The sequence below is a fragment of the Sphaerodactylus townsendi genome, linkage group LG11 (assembly GCF_021028975.2).
Source record: "Sphaerodactylus townsendi isolate TG3544 linkage group LG11, MPM_Stown_v2.3, whole genome shotgun sequence".
NCBI lineage: Eukaryota > Metazoa > Chordata > Lepidosauria > Squamata > Sphaerodactylidae > Sphaerodactylus > Sphaerodactylus townsendi.
The window spans coordinates 25,882,859-25,897,539 of record NC_059435.1 but is presented as its reverse complement, the minus strand read 5'-3'; the positions used below and the strand labels follow the sequence as shown (position 1 = coordinate 25,897,539).

The 14,681-nt window shown below is 40.0% G+C and overlaps 1 protein-coding gene across 5 annotated transcripts in view; it reads left to right on the top strand.

The window, feature by feature from the left end:
* FBXL2 (F-box and leucine rich repeat protein 2) overlaps positions 1–14,681 on the top strand; it is a 31,608-nt gene that overhangs the window by 6,291 nt on the left and 10,636 nt on the right. For 2 of the 5 annotated variants that reach the window (XM_048511878.1, XM_048511880.1), the window contains exons 5-15: positions 1,295–1,389; positions 4,790–4,858; positions 4,939–5,034; positions 5,278–5,404; positions 5,540–5,614; positions 6,298–6,428; positions 7,619–7,679; positions 8,838–8,882; positions 9,027–9,083; positions 11,907–12,119; positions 12,956–14,568. In XM_048511878.1, the coding sequence (XP_048367835.1) occupies positions 1,295–1,389; positions 4,790–4,858; positions 4,939–5,034; positions 5,278–5,404; positions 5,540–5,614; positions 6,298–6,428; positions 7,619–7,679; positions 8,838–8,882; positions 9,027–9,083; positions 11,907–12,119; positions 12,956–13,063 (1,077 nt within the window). In that variant the 3' untranslated portion in view covers positions 13,064–14,568. Of the gene's footprint in view, positions 1–1,294; positions 1,390–4,789; positions 4,859–4,938; positions 5,035–5,277; positions 5,405–5,539; positions 5,615–6,297; positions 6,429–7,618; positions 7,680–8,837; positions 8,883–9,026; positions 9,084–11,906; positions 12,120–12,955; positions 14,569–14,681 lie in introns of those variants that run through there. The other 3 variants (XR_007245829.1, XM_048511882.1, XM_048511881.1) reach the window with 3 other exon arrangements.

Genomic DNA, 14,681 nt, shown 5'->3' with positions numbered 1-14,681 from the left:
ATTTTTATGGTGGATGGAAACATTAACACATTAACATACGCCCATTGACGTACGGTGTGCAAATTGTACAGAAAGAAAACTATTATCCTATGTTGGCTTCTTCTACAAATGAGGATTCTCTGTATTGGTTTCATTGCTGTTGCAAATGCAGAGGCGTGCACATTAGCAGTGGAGTTTTCTGTGCCCTTACTCTTACCTCATAGCTACCCAGCATTTTACAAAAATGCAGATTGCTATATTATTTTTTTCAAAAGCCTTTAGTGGCACAACAGGGGAAAATGGCACCAATATGGGTGAGATCTTTTCAAGAGCAAGAAAATACATACCTTTTCTAACCAAATAATTTGGTAACATATGTGGGCTGAAATTTTTCCAACATGGTTAGAGTAAAGCTGTTTGAGAAAGACCATATTAAGGAAGGGATAATGGAAAGCATGATTATAGTATGCCATCGTATGGATGTGCTGCAATTTGGAATCCAAAGCAGTGAGAAACCTCTGTCTGTAAGCAGCCATAATATTAATATTTACTGAAATACAAGGAGAAAAATATGAAGGATAGTGCTGGTATGTTGGCATATATAACAGATATAAAAATCATGCTTTTCTATCAAAGTAATTAAACAGCAGCTTGGACTCTGTTTCAGTCTTCTGGGCAGGAGGGACAAATGAGAACATTCGAACAAAAGAAATCCATCCATTCTTTGCACTAAAAAAGTCCCTTAACAGCCATAACTCAGCACAGTTTGTCTTACTTCCAATGAAGATATCGTATACAGTGTACTTCAGTGAATTTGATAAAGATTAAAACGTGACAAAGAATGAAACAGTAGAAATTAGACAAGATGCGGACAGATCTACAGCCAGATCTTCTATTAAAACAAACAAACTCAGAGCTGCTGGGGAGGGAATGTGGGTGATTTGGATTAGGGAAGTAGAAATGGGTGTGTGTGTATTAATTATGCCTTCCAGTGCTATTTTTCCTGTCTAGATAATGCATCACCTCCCATTTGTTCCACTGAGGAAAGGATAAATATATGCCCATTCCCACCTTAAAGCAGTTTTGATTAAAAGTATTTAATAATTGCATACAAGTTTTACTTTTTAAAAGACAAATGTGTTAAAGTGGCCATTTTGCTTGATTCCCTTATAATTCTGGCTGAACTTCGATCAAAGATTTCAACAAGAAACATTTTTTTTCTTATATGTTTTAGATGTTATGGTTCCCGGCATGGATCTCATCGTAAAATCCTTCTGATTAGATATGAAGTTGACATTTGTTTCATCTGTTTAAGGGCCGGGTGTTAGAAAATATTTCCAAAAGATGTGGTGGGTTCCTGAGACAACTAAGTCTGAGAGGCTGTCTTGGGGTTGGAGACTGTTCTTTGAAGTAAGTAATAACTTAAAACTTCAGCAGACAGAAGATGGTGGATTCAGCAAAAAAAATATTTTTGTAGGAGTTTGTATAGACTTGGAGATGTAGATGGAACACATTCCTTACCTCAGAAATTGAGTTTTTTCTCAGTGTGTCCAGAGGTGATATGGTATTGGACAAGCAGAGCATTTAGTTTCTTTAGTCTAACGCAATTCTTATGTTCACATAGCCAGATTCCGCATGGGCCACTATAGTGGCTTCCCACAGGCTTATATGATGCCAGTGAAACCCTGGGGCCGTTCGTACACTGAGGTGCAAGCAGCCCCAGAGTGCCCACAGCCTGCAGAGGCACCTCTGTTTTCTTTCCTCACACTTACTTTCTCTCCCCGGGGGTCGAAGGGCAGCATTGGTGTGCCTCCCCATCCCTGTGGAGCTCCGCAGGGAGAGAAGGTAAGTGTGGGGGGAAATGGAGATGCCAAAAAATGGTTCCTCCAATCTGGTGCCATATGCATGGCGCTGACTGGGAAACTCTGTTTTCTAAAAACAGCATTTCCGCCCCAAGGGGGCGGGGGAGGGGGGAGCACAGTGCTGCCTTGTTTTTGGCCTGTGTGGAATCCGCCATAGTCTAACCTTAACAGGTCTAGTCGTCATACCCACATGCGTATGATTGCAAGGACACTGAACAACATAAATTACCCCCTTAAAATTACAGTTGCTAAATGTATTTATGTAAAAAGTTCTAGTATTTGAAAAATTCTGAAGTGTTTTCTTGGTCACCGCACAAGCACATTTTCCACAGTGACTACACAGAAAAACTTTTGCTATTACACTCTCACTGACGCAGCTGTCCTCCTTAATCTCTGCAAGCTTCCTTTTCCACTAAGATTTCTAGCTGTCATGGCTGTGAAACCTAATCCTAACCCTACTATCAGATCTGCTCGTGCTCTACTCACACTACCAGCATGGAATTCCCCTCTTCTCTGTAAGCATCCCTTCTTCTTCTGTCATGTGACTTTGTTGCAAAAAGACACCTGAGTGACAGGATCTTCGGATCTCTTTAATTTTCTTTAAACTTAATGTGCCAGAGTTTGATTGGAGGAGTAGGAGGAATGAACCAACTTTCCCATGTCATTTCCTAGGCAGTAATCTTACCCCCTGAGTTGATTTTGTACAGGAAATGTTGCGAAAGGATTATTCTCCCCCAGCCCTTTTCCAGGCACCTGTTTTTAAAGAAAGTTGAAGATGGCTTCAGGTATCACAGGTCACCAGTGTCTTGTGCCATTGTTGTCTCTACGTGCCAGTTTCCTACTGGGGACGAATTTACCAAAAGCTATCGTAGAGGATTGTATGCAGAGTTAAGTGCATGCAAAACAGCTGGTTTTATTCTTGTATATGATCAAGCTTTTTATCTTTTAATTTGAATTTGAGTGTAAATATTGGAACTTCTTACTGTAATGAACAGTTTATTTTAATTGCTTAGGTAGATTGCTTGGGGAATTTCAGGAGACCTTCATACTGTAATTAACTATATACCAGTAGATGTGACATTAATAAATTTAAATCATCAAGTGGATTTTGTGAGCAAAAGGTGTAAAAGAACTGGGGTTCTTCAAGGTTAGCTAACTGGAAGCAGAGTTGCTTCTTTTTAAATACCTTTTTGCTTTTATTAATTAATCCACTGAGGCTATAGTTGGAAAGGAAAGGCTGACGTGGTGAAAGAAAATCTTTTCAACCCTTTCCTTTCATTCCATATTTCTGCTTGAAATCTCCTCCCAGTTATTTTTACTGGAAGAAAATGTGCTAGTAATTTGATTTTCTCTTCTTGTATATACAAGGTCATTCTGTATCGGTTAAGGTACTCCCTCCTGTGACCAGAAGGCAGGGCAGAGCTAATTTTTGAAGAGGAAATTCTTCAAAGGCACAAGAACAAAAAGGATGATAAAACAGAGCTTCTGTGAGAAATTCATCCCATCAAAGCCTGTAACAAAGCAGTTGTCAGGAGCACACACAGTCCAAGGTCAAAGCACAGCCTGAGTCAGTTCCGACTCTCCATCTCATAGATATTTAAGCTGAGAGTGTTGAGCCAGTGAGCAGAAGCCAAAGCATGATACAGGGTCAAGTTGGGAGACAGCAAGCAGATCGGTGTCCAGGACAGCAAGGCCAGTGGAACTGGCACATAGTGGAGACATTGCTGGCACACCACAGCTCTTCCCTTGGCCTCTTTTAAGCCAGCTGCCCACCTGGCAGCTGGAAATCCTGTTCACCTATCTTGTTCATTAGAGCTACTCCTGCAAGCATTCCCCACCATAGTGGAGACCTGGCTGATGCTGCTCGTCCAAGCAAGTGCTGCGTCTTCTTTCATGCGAGTCACTGCGCAGTCTTCTTCTGTGCTCCTTGTGGGACTCTGACATGGGAGAAGGACACGCCAGTGTCGGGTCCCCTGCATCTGGTCTGGTGCTGAGGGGCTTCTTCTTGTGCCTGGCTGGGCTCTGAGTCTGGTCCTGCATGGACTGTCTCGTTCTCCTCTGGTGCCCCTGTTGCTGGCTGAAGAAAGGGTATGATGTCAATGCCTAATTCTTCATCTGAGGAGTCAGGCTGGGCTGTGATAGGAATAAGAACAGGCATTTAGTTTCTCCTTACACCTGAGCCCAATAATAACGAATAGGTTGAGCACACAGCCTAGGCAGCTGCTCTAAAGAGCTTACTAATGGTGGTATACTTCCCAGTCTTCAGTACTAATGCCTCAGGGATATGGAAACAAATGTGCATTCAAGAGCAGGTTCCAAATCCTGCAGAAGAACTGTGGCAGGAACCATCTCAAGTGGGCTTTGGGTCACTGTTTCCCTCTGTTCCCCATCTGGAGGGAGAAATGATCCATCCTGACTTTTTGAAGTGGCTTAGGGCCACTTTTGATTTTAGGGTCTCAAGAGCAAAGCACTTTGCCAGATCCCACCACTGCCAATAAGCTTTGCAGGCACCAGAATAAGTTTCGATGGGTACCATAGCACAATGTTGGGGACTCATTGTGGACTGATTCCTGCAGAATCCTCTGTTGCATTAATGTCCTCAGATTTCTGGTCTGGCTATCTGAAACTTGAGCAAGCACTAACTTCTCCTGTTTGCCACCCCAGAGTGATTTGCAGTCAATTGTAAACTCTTTTGCAGTCTTTAACAGGTTAAGTCTGCTTTGCAGAGAGTTCCTATTCGATTTGATAGTTTTTTCCATACTGTGCTTGTGTTCTGCGTAAGCAGGACCTTACCGAATATAGCACAACTACCAGTCTCTGAGAACAAAAATTCAATATGTGGTCATTTAATTTCTTTTTATGAAATGTTAAATGGAAAAGCATGAGCAGGGTGTCCCTAGTTTGATAACAACTTAGCTGAGATACTTGCTTTTGTTCCTTTTTTGCAGAACATTTGCACAGAATTGTAGAAACATTGAACACTTAAACCTTAATGGATGCACAAGAATTACTGATAAGTAAGTGAATGGCATTTGATGTGCTCACTCCTTTTTAAAAAAAGAGCTAAAGATATTTTAGTGTGTCTCTTCCTTTGCAGCACATGTTATAGCCTTAGCAAGTTCTGCCCCAGGCTGAAACATCTGGATCTGACATCTTGTGTTTCCATCACTGACAATTCTTTGAGGAATTTGAGGTAAAGCCATCTCCTATTCAGCACTGGTTGAACTGATTGCATTATATCTTGATATTGATGTGTCAGTAGCTGTGCCTGATATGATATTGTTTAAACTATAATGGGTATATGTAGTCTTTCCTTAGGATTTTTTTTAGAAGACTGGAAGTTATCTGTAATGCTTTGTAAACATGTTTAATTTACATTTGCCATTGTGATTATTCAAATTTAATGTGTATATGCTTGTTTTGCTAATTCTCACAGTGAAGGCTGCCAAAGTCTGGAATTCTTAAATCTTTCCTGGTGTGATCAGATTACAAAAGATGGGGTTGAAGCACTAGTGAAAGGATGCAATGGATTAAAGGCACTGTTTCTACGAGGATGCACACAGGTACTCCTTGGTTGTTAACTGGGGCAACTGGAAGACTCTCTTGCAATCTTGAAAACATTAACTTGAAAATATTAAATTTTAAAAAGCCAAACAGCTGTACTAATGGATAATTTATTTTCTGTTGTATTGATTCAGCTAGTAGATGAAGCACTTCACCATATTGAGAATTATTGCCATGAACTTGTTCTCTTAAACTTGCAGTCATGTATGGTAAGTATTTCTTTTTAATAATGGTTTTCCGCATGAAAGTATGCTAAAATATTTCTGATTATGAAATGACATATTTGACCATACACGAAAGCTTTGAAATTGTGTTTGTTTGATATTGTAGTATTAAATTTATGAATAAACATATATTAAAAAATTGTGCTAGAGGAATGTTTAGAAATAAGGGTGTAATCATTCTTCTTGCTTCAGCATCTTAGCACATACGATGTTTGTTCTTTGTGACATCTTATGCAGTCTTTACCTCTTTACCATCGTTTTGCAGTCTTTACCTTTTCTCCCAAAAATCATTTCAACCAATGGTGTTGCATGCGTATCTTGATCATTTGAGATGTTAGGGGGATGCTTACATCTTGTTTTTTGATTGCTAGTATGCTTTCTTTCTTTAGCCAAATGCACATAGTTGTGTTACAGTTGGCAACCACAATTATGTAGCTTCTGTTAAAAAAATTATAATAGTATCAAACACATAATCAAAGCTTAAAGAAAGATCCAACTTAAAATTACCACAGTATGTTATATAGTAACTTGAAGGCTGAGTTTGGTGGATCTCTTTTAGGTTATTGTCCTTGTGAAAATTGTGTGATATCCATTGTATTCAATTGGTACATCTCAAAATAGATCGTGTAACATTAGAGGACAAAATGTTCCATCATTCTTTGTTCCAGCAAATATCAGATGAAGGCATAGCGGGTATCTGTAGAGGATGTCACAGACTCCAGTCACTTTGTGTTTCTGGTTGTACAAACCTTACAGATGCTTCTCTCATAGCACTTGGTTTGAACTGTCCAAGACTGAAGTGAGTATTGCTCAGATTTTATACTAATAAATGGTATTATCCTGCCTCTGTCTTGAATATCCTGAAGTTGTACCTGGGAATGCTGGAATCACATAAATTGCTTATTGCTAAAGTTTTATTTACTCATCCTTATAAGTATACACATTATTTGAAATCATTTGAACATAAATGAATAGTCTGGATTACAGAATATGATCCTGCAGAGTTGACTGTATATGTACTTCTTAAGATGATCATGGAACAAATACTTGAAACATTAATGTTAGGGGTGTCAATGGAGAACCCAACAAACAAGATATAACATCATTCTAGGAGATAGTGAATTGAGAGACAAAAGGTGTTGTTTCTTGTGTCTTAACTAATTCAAGATAGTGGCATTAGGGTTTCTGAACTGATGGCAACTGGTGTAAAGCACCAAAACTAAGACTATTTAAGTAAAGAGGTGATAATCCTGTTGTGATTAGTTTAGCCTTGTAGTATCTATTGGATTCATGAGTAGGTTCGCTAATAACTTTTGTGAGTATATCTTAAAAAATGCTCCAGCCGTTTTACAGATTGGCATGAAGCAGATTTAAATTTTTTGAGATCTAGAAATTGTTAATGTTAAGTCTCTTCAAGCAATGTATTAACAAGTATGCCATGCTGAGATATTTCTAAATAACTTTTTCTGTAACACACTGTAGCTATAATTTCTTGCATTCCAAAATGAACCTGTAAAGTTGTCCCTATGTATAAGCAGTCTATGTTGCCATTACCCCAGCTAGCAAGTACACAACTCCAGGCAGCTTTCCTCAGCGTACTCTGTAGAGGTTTTGATGCCTTTCCATGGATTTAGTCCCCAGTTACCTCAGTTCCTGTTGAAACAACAGAACTAGCAACCAAAAGCACCCCCCCACACACACACACACCCCAAGAACCAAGTGATTCTGTGTCGATTTGACTGGTTCAAATCCAGAGACAGTCTTCAGTTCTGAAGAACATAGTGGTTGTAATCGTTTTGTAGCAGCAGTATAGCCATCTTATAGGACTAAGCTATAGTATAAGCTTTGATCTGCTCAGGTCAACGATATTGTAAAGCCATTTTCCAGAGTAGTGGGTAGTACTGCTGCTGCTTTATAGAATACATAGCATCATCATAAAAACTTGCTTGTAATTATTCTAAGTTTTAAAATACTTAAATTACGTTTCAGGATTTTGGAGGCTGCAAGATGTTCTCACCTCACAGATTCTGGTTTTACACTTCTAGCAAGGGTAGGTAAGGTTAATTTTATAATGTATTCCAAAGAACCTTGTATTGTCATAGTAACTTGTAGGAAACTTACAGCCAAATCCAGATGGGAGGAGTGTGTAGTGGTTGGGGACGAGGCAGAGGAGGCAGCGCAATGGAGTTCTGGGCAGCATAGAAAAACAGCAGGGATCTGTTCCCCTGCTGCCTGGAAACCTCCATTGAAAAAAGTGACTTATGCCTCATGTTTTCACATCATAGATTACAGGAGTACACCAGGAGCATTCCCAGGTCAAAAGCCTGGGGAGAGCAGATTGCAGTTGGCCCCATTTCTGGGAACACTCCTAGCCTTCCCCCAGCCACGCCAGCACCCTCCTTTATGCCAACACAGTTCTGGGGTGGAAGCCTCTTCTGAGCACTTGCCTGATGTCCTGTTTGCCTTTCCTGCCAGCGTAGGTGCTGCTCATGAGGGGGGCAAGCACATCGACCGACACAGGCCCGCCCTGCTCCCACAGCCCATTCTGCCTCCCCATCTGGATTAGGCAGGCTAAGAGACAGTGATTGCCAAGGCCTACATTTCAGTGATGCAGAAAGTTGTACTTGAGATTCCCAAAACCAAACCCAGTATAGCAGCTACGCTATGCTACACTGCACTAAACCAGACTGTTAAAAATTATCAGTATTTTTTCAGTGTTTTACCAGGTTGTAAGGAAAGCATTTCGTATTTAGGAACAAGTGGATAATGTCTTTTTGCCAGAGAATAGAATTGCCGTGCTTAGGTAGAGTCAGTACTCCAGAGGCACTCTGGGATTTCTGTACAAAATGCAGTTTGCAAAATTATTTCCTTCCAACATGCATTTGAAGCAGTGAGCTCTGACTCTTGAAAGTTTATGCCGGAATAAATATCGTTGGTCTTTAAAGTGATATTTGAATACTATGTTATTTTCTATGGTAAACTAGCATGAAACTTCAGCTACCCATAATGCAGGGTTACAATGAATTGGGCTGTGTACTGAATGATAAGAAAAATAAATTTTAATGCATGTTTTCCATTTGCATTATTTTAGATTTCTGTTGCCAGTCCTATAAAAATATGTAAAAGTATCCATGAAAATTTAAACTCTAGTTGAAGTTCTTAAGTTTAGTCTTGTTTCTGATTGTGCCCTGTGTGTTCTAATTTGTAGAATTGCCATGAACTAGAAAAGATGGACCTAGAAGAATGTGTTCTGGTGAGAGCCGTTTGTACAAGGGTGGTGTGTTATACATTCAATATATGCTCAAAAATTAGTAAATAGTTATTGATTTCTTACAAGAACTTATAGACAAATTGCCACAGAAGATGCTTTGAATGTGACTTATTCTTTGCTTTCTAGATAACAGACAACACACTGATACAACTTTCAATTCACTGTCCTAAACTGGAAGCTTTGGCAAGTTTTACATTCTTTTTCTTTTTGTGTGTGTGTGCAAAATATAATAGTAAGCGCTACATTTCTCCTGTTTGCTACAATATACTTGGAACTAAGAAATTTCAGTTGAGCAGTGTATGGAATTTGCAAGGACAAGGAACTATGCAGGGCAATAAAATTACCTTTGGAAATTAAAGCAAATACCAGTTTTTTTTAATTGACAGGTGTACTTAAGTTTAAAACTTCAGTTACATTTAACAAGTGTATCAAGGGCGAATATTATTTTGAGTATGTATATTTGGCCTTTCTTCTGCTAACTGGATCCTAATCTTTTTAGCTTCAGCAAGGTCATGTCCTCCCAGGCCTATTGAGAGGTGTGGGGAGGGGCTTGTCTCTGCGATCACATTATTCTTCAGAAATGCCATCCAGAATCGGGTTATTCTTCACCCCCACCCCCCTCACACACTTGTACAGGTTCAGGAGAGAAGTGACACTCATTTGTGTAGCACAGTGTAGTGAGACTGACGTGCTTGGGATGTCTTCATAGTCCAGCATATCATGGACACTCCAGCCTTCCTGTAGAAGTGGAGAGGAGGCTCATTACCAGGGTTGCACTGAGCATCAGAGGTGCTCTAAACACCTCGAGATTAGTGTAGTGTTTTGTTTCTCCTAATTCATCTTTAAAAGATTTATTTAATATTTGTCTCCCATAATTGGGCTTGTAGGTTTCAGTCACCTGGTAATATCCCAGTTAACCAACCAGAGGTGGTACTTCACAACTATTGTTGTTCATATGTATGTGAACTGCATGCAATCTAAGCTGGAATCAACCATGATGGGCAACCATCGGAATCCCTTCCCTGTCTTCCTTTAAGATTTGCAGAAGTCCAGCAAAATATTCCTTAACTAGGCAATAGAGGCTTGTAGAATACAAAAACCACTGATAGCTAAGATTGTGAATCTTAGCCCCTTTCCGCACGGGGCCAAAAACAGCAGCCCAGGGACGGAAAAACACCGGTCCCTGGGGTGCTGTTCGCACAGGCACCGTTGCTGCAACGCAGCAGCGCCGTCCTGTGCGGTCCTGAGTGGTGTGAAGGCGCCGCTTCCCACCTCCCTTTCCGAAGACGCCACTTTCCCGTCCCCCCCCCTCACCTCGTCCTCCAGCATCAGTCTGGAGGGCTGCTGAGACCCGCCCACGCTGCCCTCCGACCCCTGGAGGTCGGAGGGCAGCATGGGTGGGTCCCTGCAGCCCTCCAGACTGATGCTGGAGGACGAGGTGAGTGGGGGGGACGCAGGGGGCTGCTCGCATGCTCCCGTGCAAATGGCCCCCTCCCCTCCACTGGCATAATTTCTGCCAGTGGAGAGGCGCCCTTTCCGCCATGCGGAAAGGGCTTTTGTCAGCTTCACTTTAGTTCTTCCATGAATCAGTTAACAGATCATCTCTGTTTGAGTAAAAGAACTCTTGAAACACTGAGGCATCATGGGAGGAACTTGTAGAGAGAACAGAGATGATTCTCTTTGGAAAGGTATTCAGTGTTCTTATATTATTAGGAAAAATCCTTCTATGAAGTTCCATTTCATGTCTGACTTTTTAAATAATCTTTAGGGAAAAGACATGGTCTATTCTCACGGTCTGTGGAAATCTTTAGAGACCCCACAAGGAATAGTTTGTGATCTGTTACTTCTCCATCTGTGGGTAAGATACCCATGTATAGGTTGTGCCACCTCCTTGCACCATTGGAAGGGCACATGCAAATTTCTTCCAAAGGCTTCCACTATCCTGGGGAGGTGCTCCACCTCTCCAGTCCTTGCCCTACCTGCTCTGTGGATGGATTAGCTTCCCCAATGCTTCCTCCCATTTTAGAATAAATACTTATAAAAATTTCCAACAAAACATTAGATTACCATGAAGGTTTGTTCTCATCAATAGATTGGAAGGTATTCTTCCCCAGACTTCTTGGTGAATTTGGAAAAGAACTCCCTAAGTCAAAAGGAGCACTGACAGGATTTTCTTACATTTTTTTGACCTTTTAGCATATCCACTTACAGGTCTCAGGGAGAATTCTTTTGTGTGATTGTGGACCTAGAGGTAGATCTATCTCCATCAGAAGGTTGGCAAGACATGAGCTTGAGAGGTGGAGTATCTCCTCAGGATAGTGGAAGCCTTTGCAAGCAATTTGTGTATGCTCTATCCATGAAGCCAGGGGTAGGAGCAACCCCATAAAAGGGTACCTCCTGATCCACTGATGAGAAGGTAACTTCAGGGTAAGCCCAATGTTTCATTCTACTCAACCTTGCACTATAGTGTCCTCTTGCACTGATTGCTGCAGTTGGGGGCAGAAGAGGGTGAGGAGGAATAGCATTCTTGTGGGTCTAGTCATATCTGGTTGGACTACAACACTTAATTCTGTCCCCAGGAAGCTTAATGTCTACATGAAACCTTTGGAGTAGTCATCTGGAATTTCGGAGTGACGTGCCATCAATTTAAGGATGACCAACAGTTGGTGTTGTCTGGATTGGGGCCTATAAACTGAAGCTCAAGCTTAGAGCAGCACTTGTAGCTGGTAACTGGCAATTCTGCAACTGAGAAACAGCCTACTCTGGAGTTGTTGTCCTCCCCTTGAAGAAACAGGTTTGCAGCTGAGGATGCAATCAAAAGGACTGTCCTAGAGGTTAGAGGTAGCAAGCCTGGCTTTCTCAGTCGAAAATAGTTGAGATGGCAAACTGTCCTGGCAGAAGAAAGCTCTTTACAAGTTCTTTGCAGAAGTAGAAAGGAAGTCGATTTTTAAAAGTTCTTTGCAGAAATGTACATGGAATCTCATCAGTAGTTTTGTTCTATTATAGAGCTTGTCCCACTGTGAACTAATCACAGATGATGGGATTCTGCACCTGAGCAACAGCACATGTGGGCATGAACGACTTCAGGTATTAGAGTTGGACAACTGTCTGCTAATTACAGATGTGACTCTTGAACACCTTGAGAACTGCCACAACTTAGAGAGAATTGAATTATACGATTGTCAACAAGTCACCCGTGCAGGCATCAAAAGAATAAGAGTATGTATTGTTCAAATGCTCCATGGTTGCATGGCTTCAATTATAATGTTTGCCATGATGTCTAAAGAAATGCTGGTTGCACTGTAGGCCATTCGTTAAGAAGATTGATTGTATCGATTGGGCTAGGAGGAAGAATGCACACAGCTTCTGTAGAAGGCTCGCCTTGTTCCAAAGTTGACCTTATTAAGTTTTTGAGATGGGTTGGTTTTAAGTTGACTCCACCGTTTTCTGAAGAGTCCTGGGAACTGAATTCTAAGGCTACTACTGCCTAAGTCTGCCCACTTGCTAAGCCTGCTTGGTTTTGAAATATCCGTTCCTCTTTCTGTCCAGTTTGAAGATAATTATGCTTAACATCTCTGCTACGATATTTTGCAAACCATAGTAGGTTCAAATGCAAACCAAGTGGTTTGGGCAAGATTTTTTTGTGTTTAAATCCATTAAAACTAACCAGTTATCTCCAGACTTGTTAGGTCCAGATTCAGCAACACTTCCTAGTTTTGTTTTCTAAGTTTTAGACTGTTTCTTCCTTTCCAAAAACAACATACACTGAGTATAAAACTTGCATGATTTTTCTTCTGTGCTTTTATGGCTTCTGAATATGTTTTTATTTAACCATTCTGTAGTTGTGGGTTTCTGTCATTTCTTCTGTTAAAGCCATACATTGAAAGCATGCAATTGAGGTTTTTGTTTTTACTTTGTATTTAATAAAGATGTTTTTAAAAAAGAAAAAGCAAGGCTTGAGAGAAGACCCCCTCCCTATAGTTATGCACAATAGATTTAATGTTAAGGTTTCCATTAAGGTAAGAGGTCTATTAAGAATTAATTTCTGTCTGCAGGCTCATCTACCAGCTGTGAAAGTTCATGCTTACTTTGCTCCAGTAACTCCACCTCCTTCTGTAGGAGGTACTCGACAGCGACTCTGCAGATGTTGCGTTATTCTTTGACAGGTAAAGAGCTGAGATGATAACCATTCAATGAAGGCAAAGAGTGACTGGAGTCGATTGGCCAGAATCAAAACATTGCCATCCAAGCCATCAAATTCTGCATTGGTTGCAACTCCAATGTAAGTTGACAAGTAAAATATATTTCATGAAGATGTGAATAATGCTGACATCCTGTTTATTCTAACTTTTCTGCTACTGTAATCCAGATTTGGTTTCAGATTGGTTCTACTGGCTGAATTTTTAAAAATACCAAAGTAGAATTCAACCACTTGAGTAGTAATTCCAGTTCAATTGACAGTGATTAGAACAGTCTTCAGCAGATGTAGCCAAAAATGAATGTTTCATTATGAGACCAGAGTTTTTTTAAGAACTGTCAGTTAAATTGATCATAGTTCTAAGTATTTTAAACACATGTCTACACTTTCACGAAGCCAAATTATTGTATCTGCTGAATGACAGAATCTGCCATGCTAGATAAATTTAAGAAGCTGTAATAACATTGTAGCAGATTGATAAACAATTCTTGAAAAATTCTGAAGGACTATTGTATGACGATGGTAAAACAACATACAATATAGCTGCTGCATGGGCCTTACTGACAGAACGTTTCAGCAAGTTACAGTGTAAATGAATTTCAGCCCAGGAGGGTATCCTACATTTGAATCTACTGTGTGTGTTGAAATATAAACAACTGCAAGTCTCACAAATTTTTAAAACGCCAGACATGCTTTCAGTACAGCTCAGTGCTCAAGGACAGGGCACCTGCGACACTTGCTGAAGAGACACGTCTTTTCCCTTTGCAAGGAGAAAATTCTTCAGCCCATGTCGTTCACACATTCCTACCTTAAGATGACCTAAGCCCCCCCGGTGGCCAATTTTGACCTACCAGATTTATACTCAAAATTGGGATGCAATTGTGTGCAATTATATATACTTTCTTAACTGGAAGTAAACATAAGTCAATTACCCAATAACTACTGAATATTTTCCTATTAAAATACATTTTTGTAAGATTGCTAGAGTTGGAAGAAATATGTGCATACTTTTAAAAAGTCAACTTACGGACTGTACTTTATGAGCATTCCAAATTACTTAATGTTATTTAAATTTTGCTGACAAAGATTATTCAGATGCTTTAGCTAAAGGGGGAAGGCATTTGACTGACAGAGAATTTTATAACAGGTGTTAAATGTGTTTTGGAACAAGGTTTGAAATGCAAACTACATAAAAATCATTTACAAAGTACCCTGGGGGTAGACATCAATACTGTGTTGACAGCATCAACAATGGGATACTCCTACAACTGGTAAAATATTCTACAGCAGCACATATCTATGATTTGCTATCTGTCTATGGTAATCAAATTGTAAATGAAAAACAGCTTGTCAAATCAAATTGTGTTGATGTGTGGCTTTATAAGTCAAATGTTTATGAAAGTTAAATTACTTGCTCCAAGTAAAATAATTTGATACAGGATACTATTTAAATAAAGTTACCCATATTTAGACTGTTTCAATTATTTCTAATGCAAAAAAAATGGTAATTTGATTTTTATGAGCAATATACTTTGAAGGCGATGAAGTTGTACCTATCATCTCAATTATCCAGATGTATCATA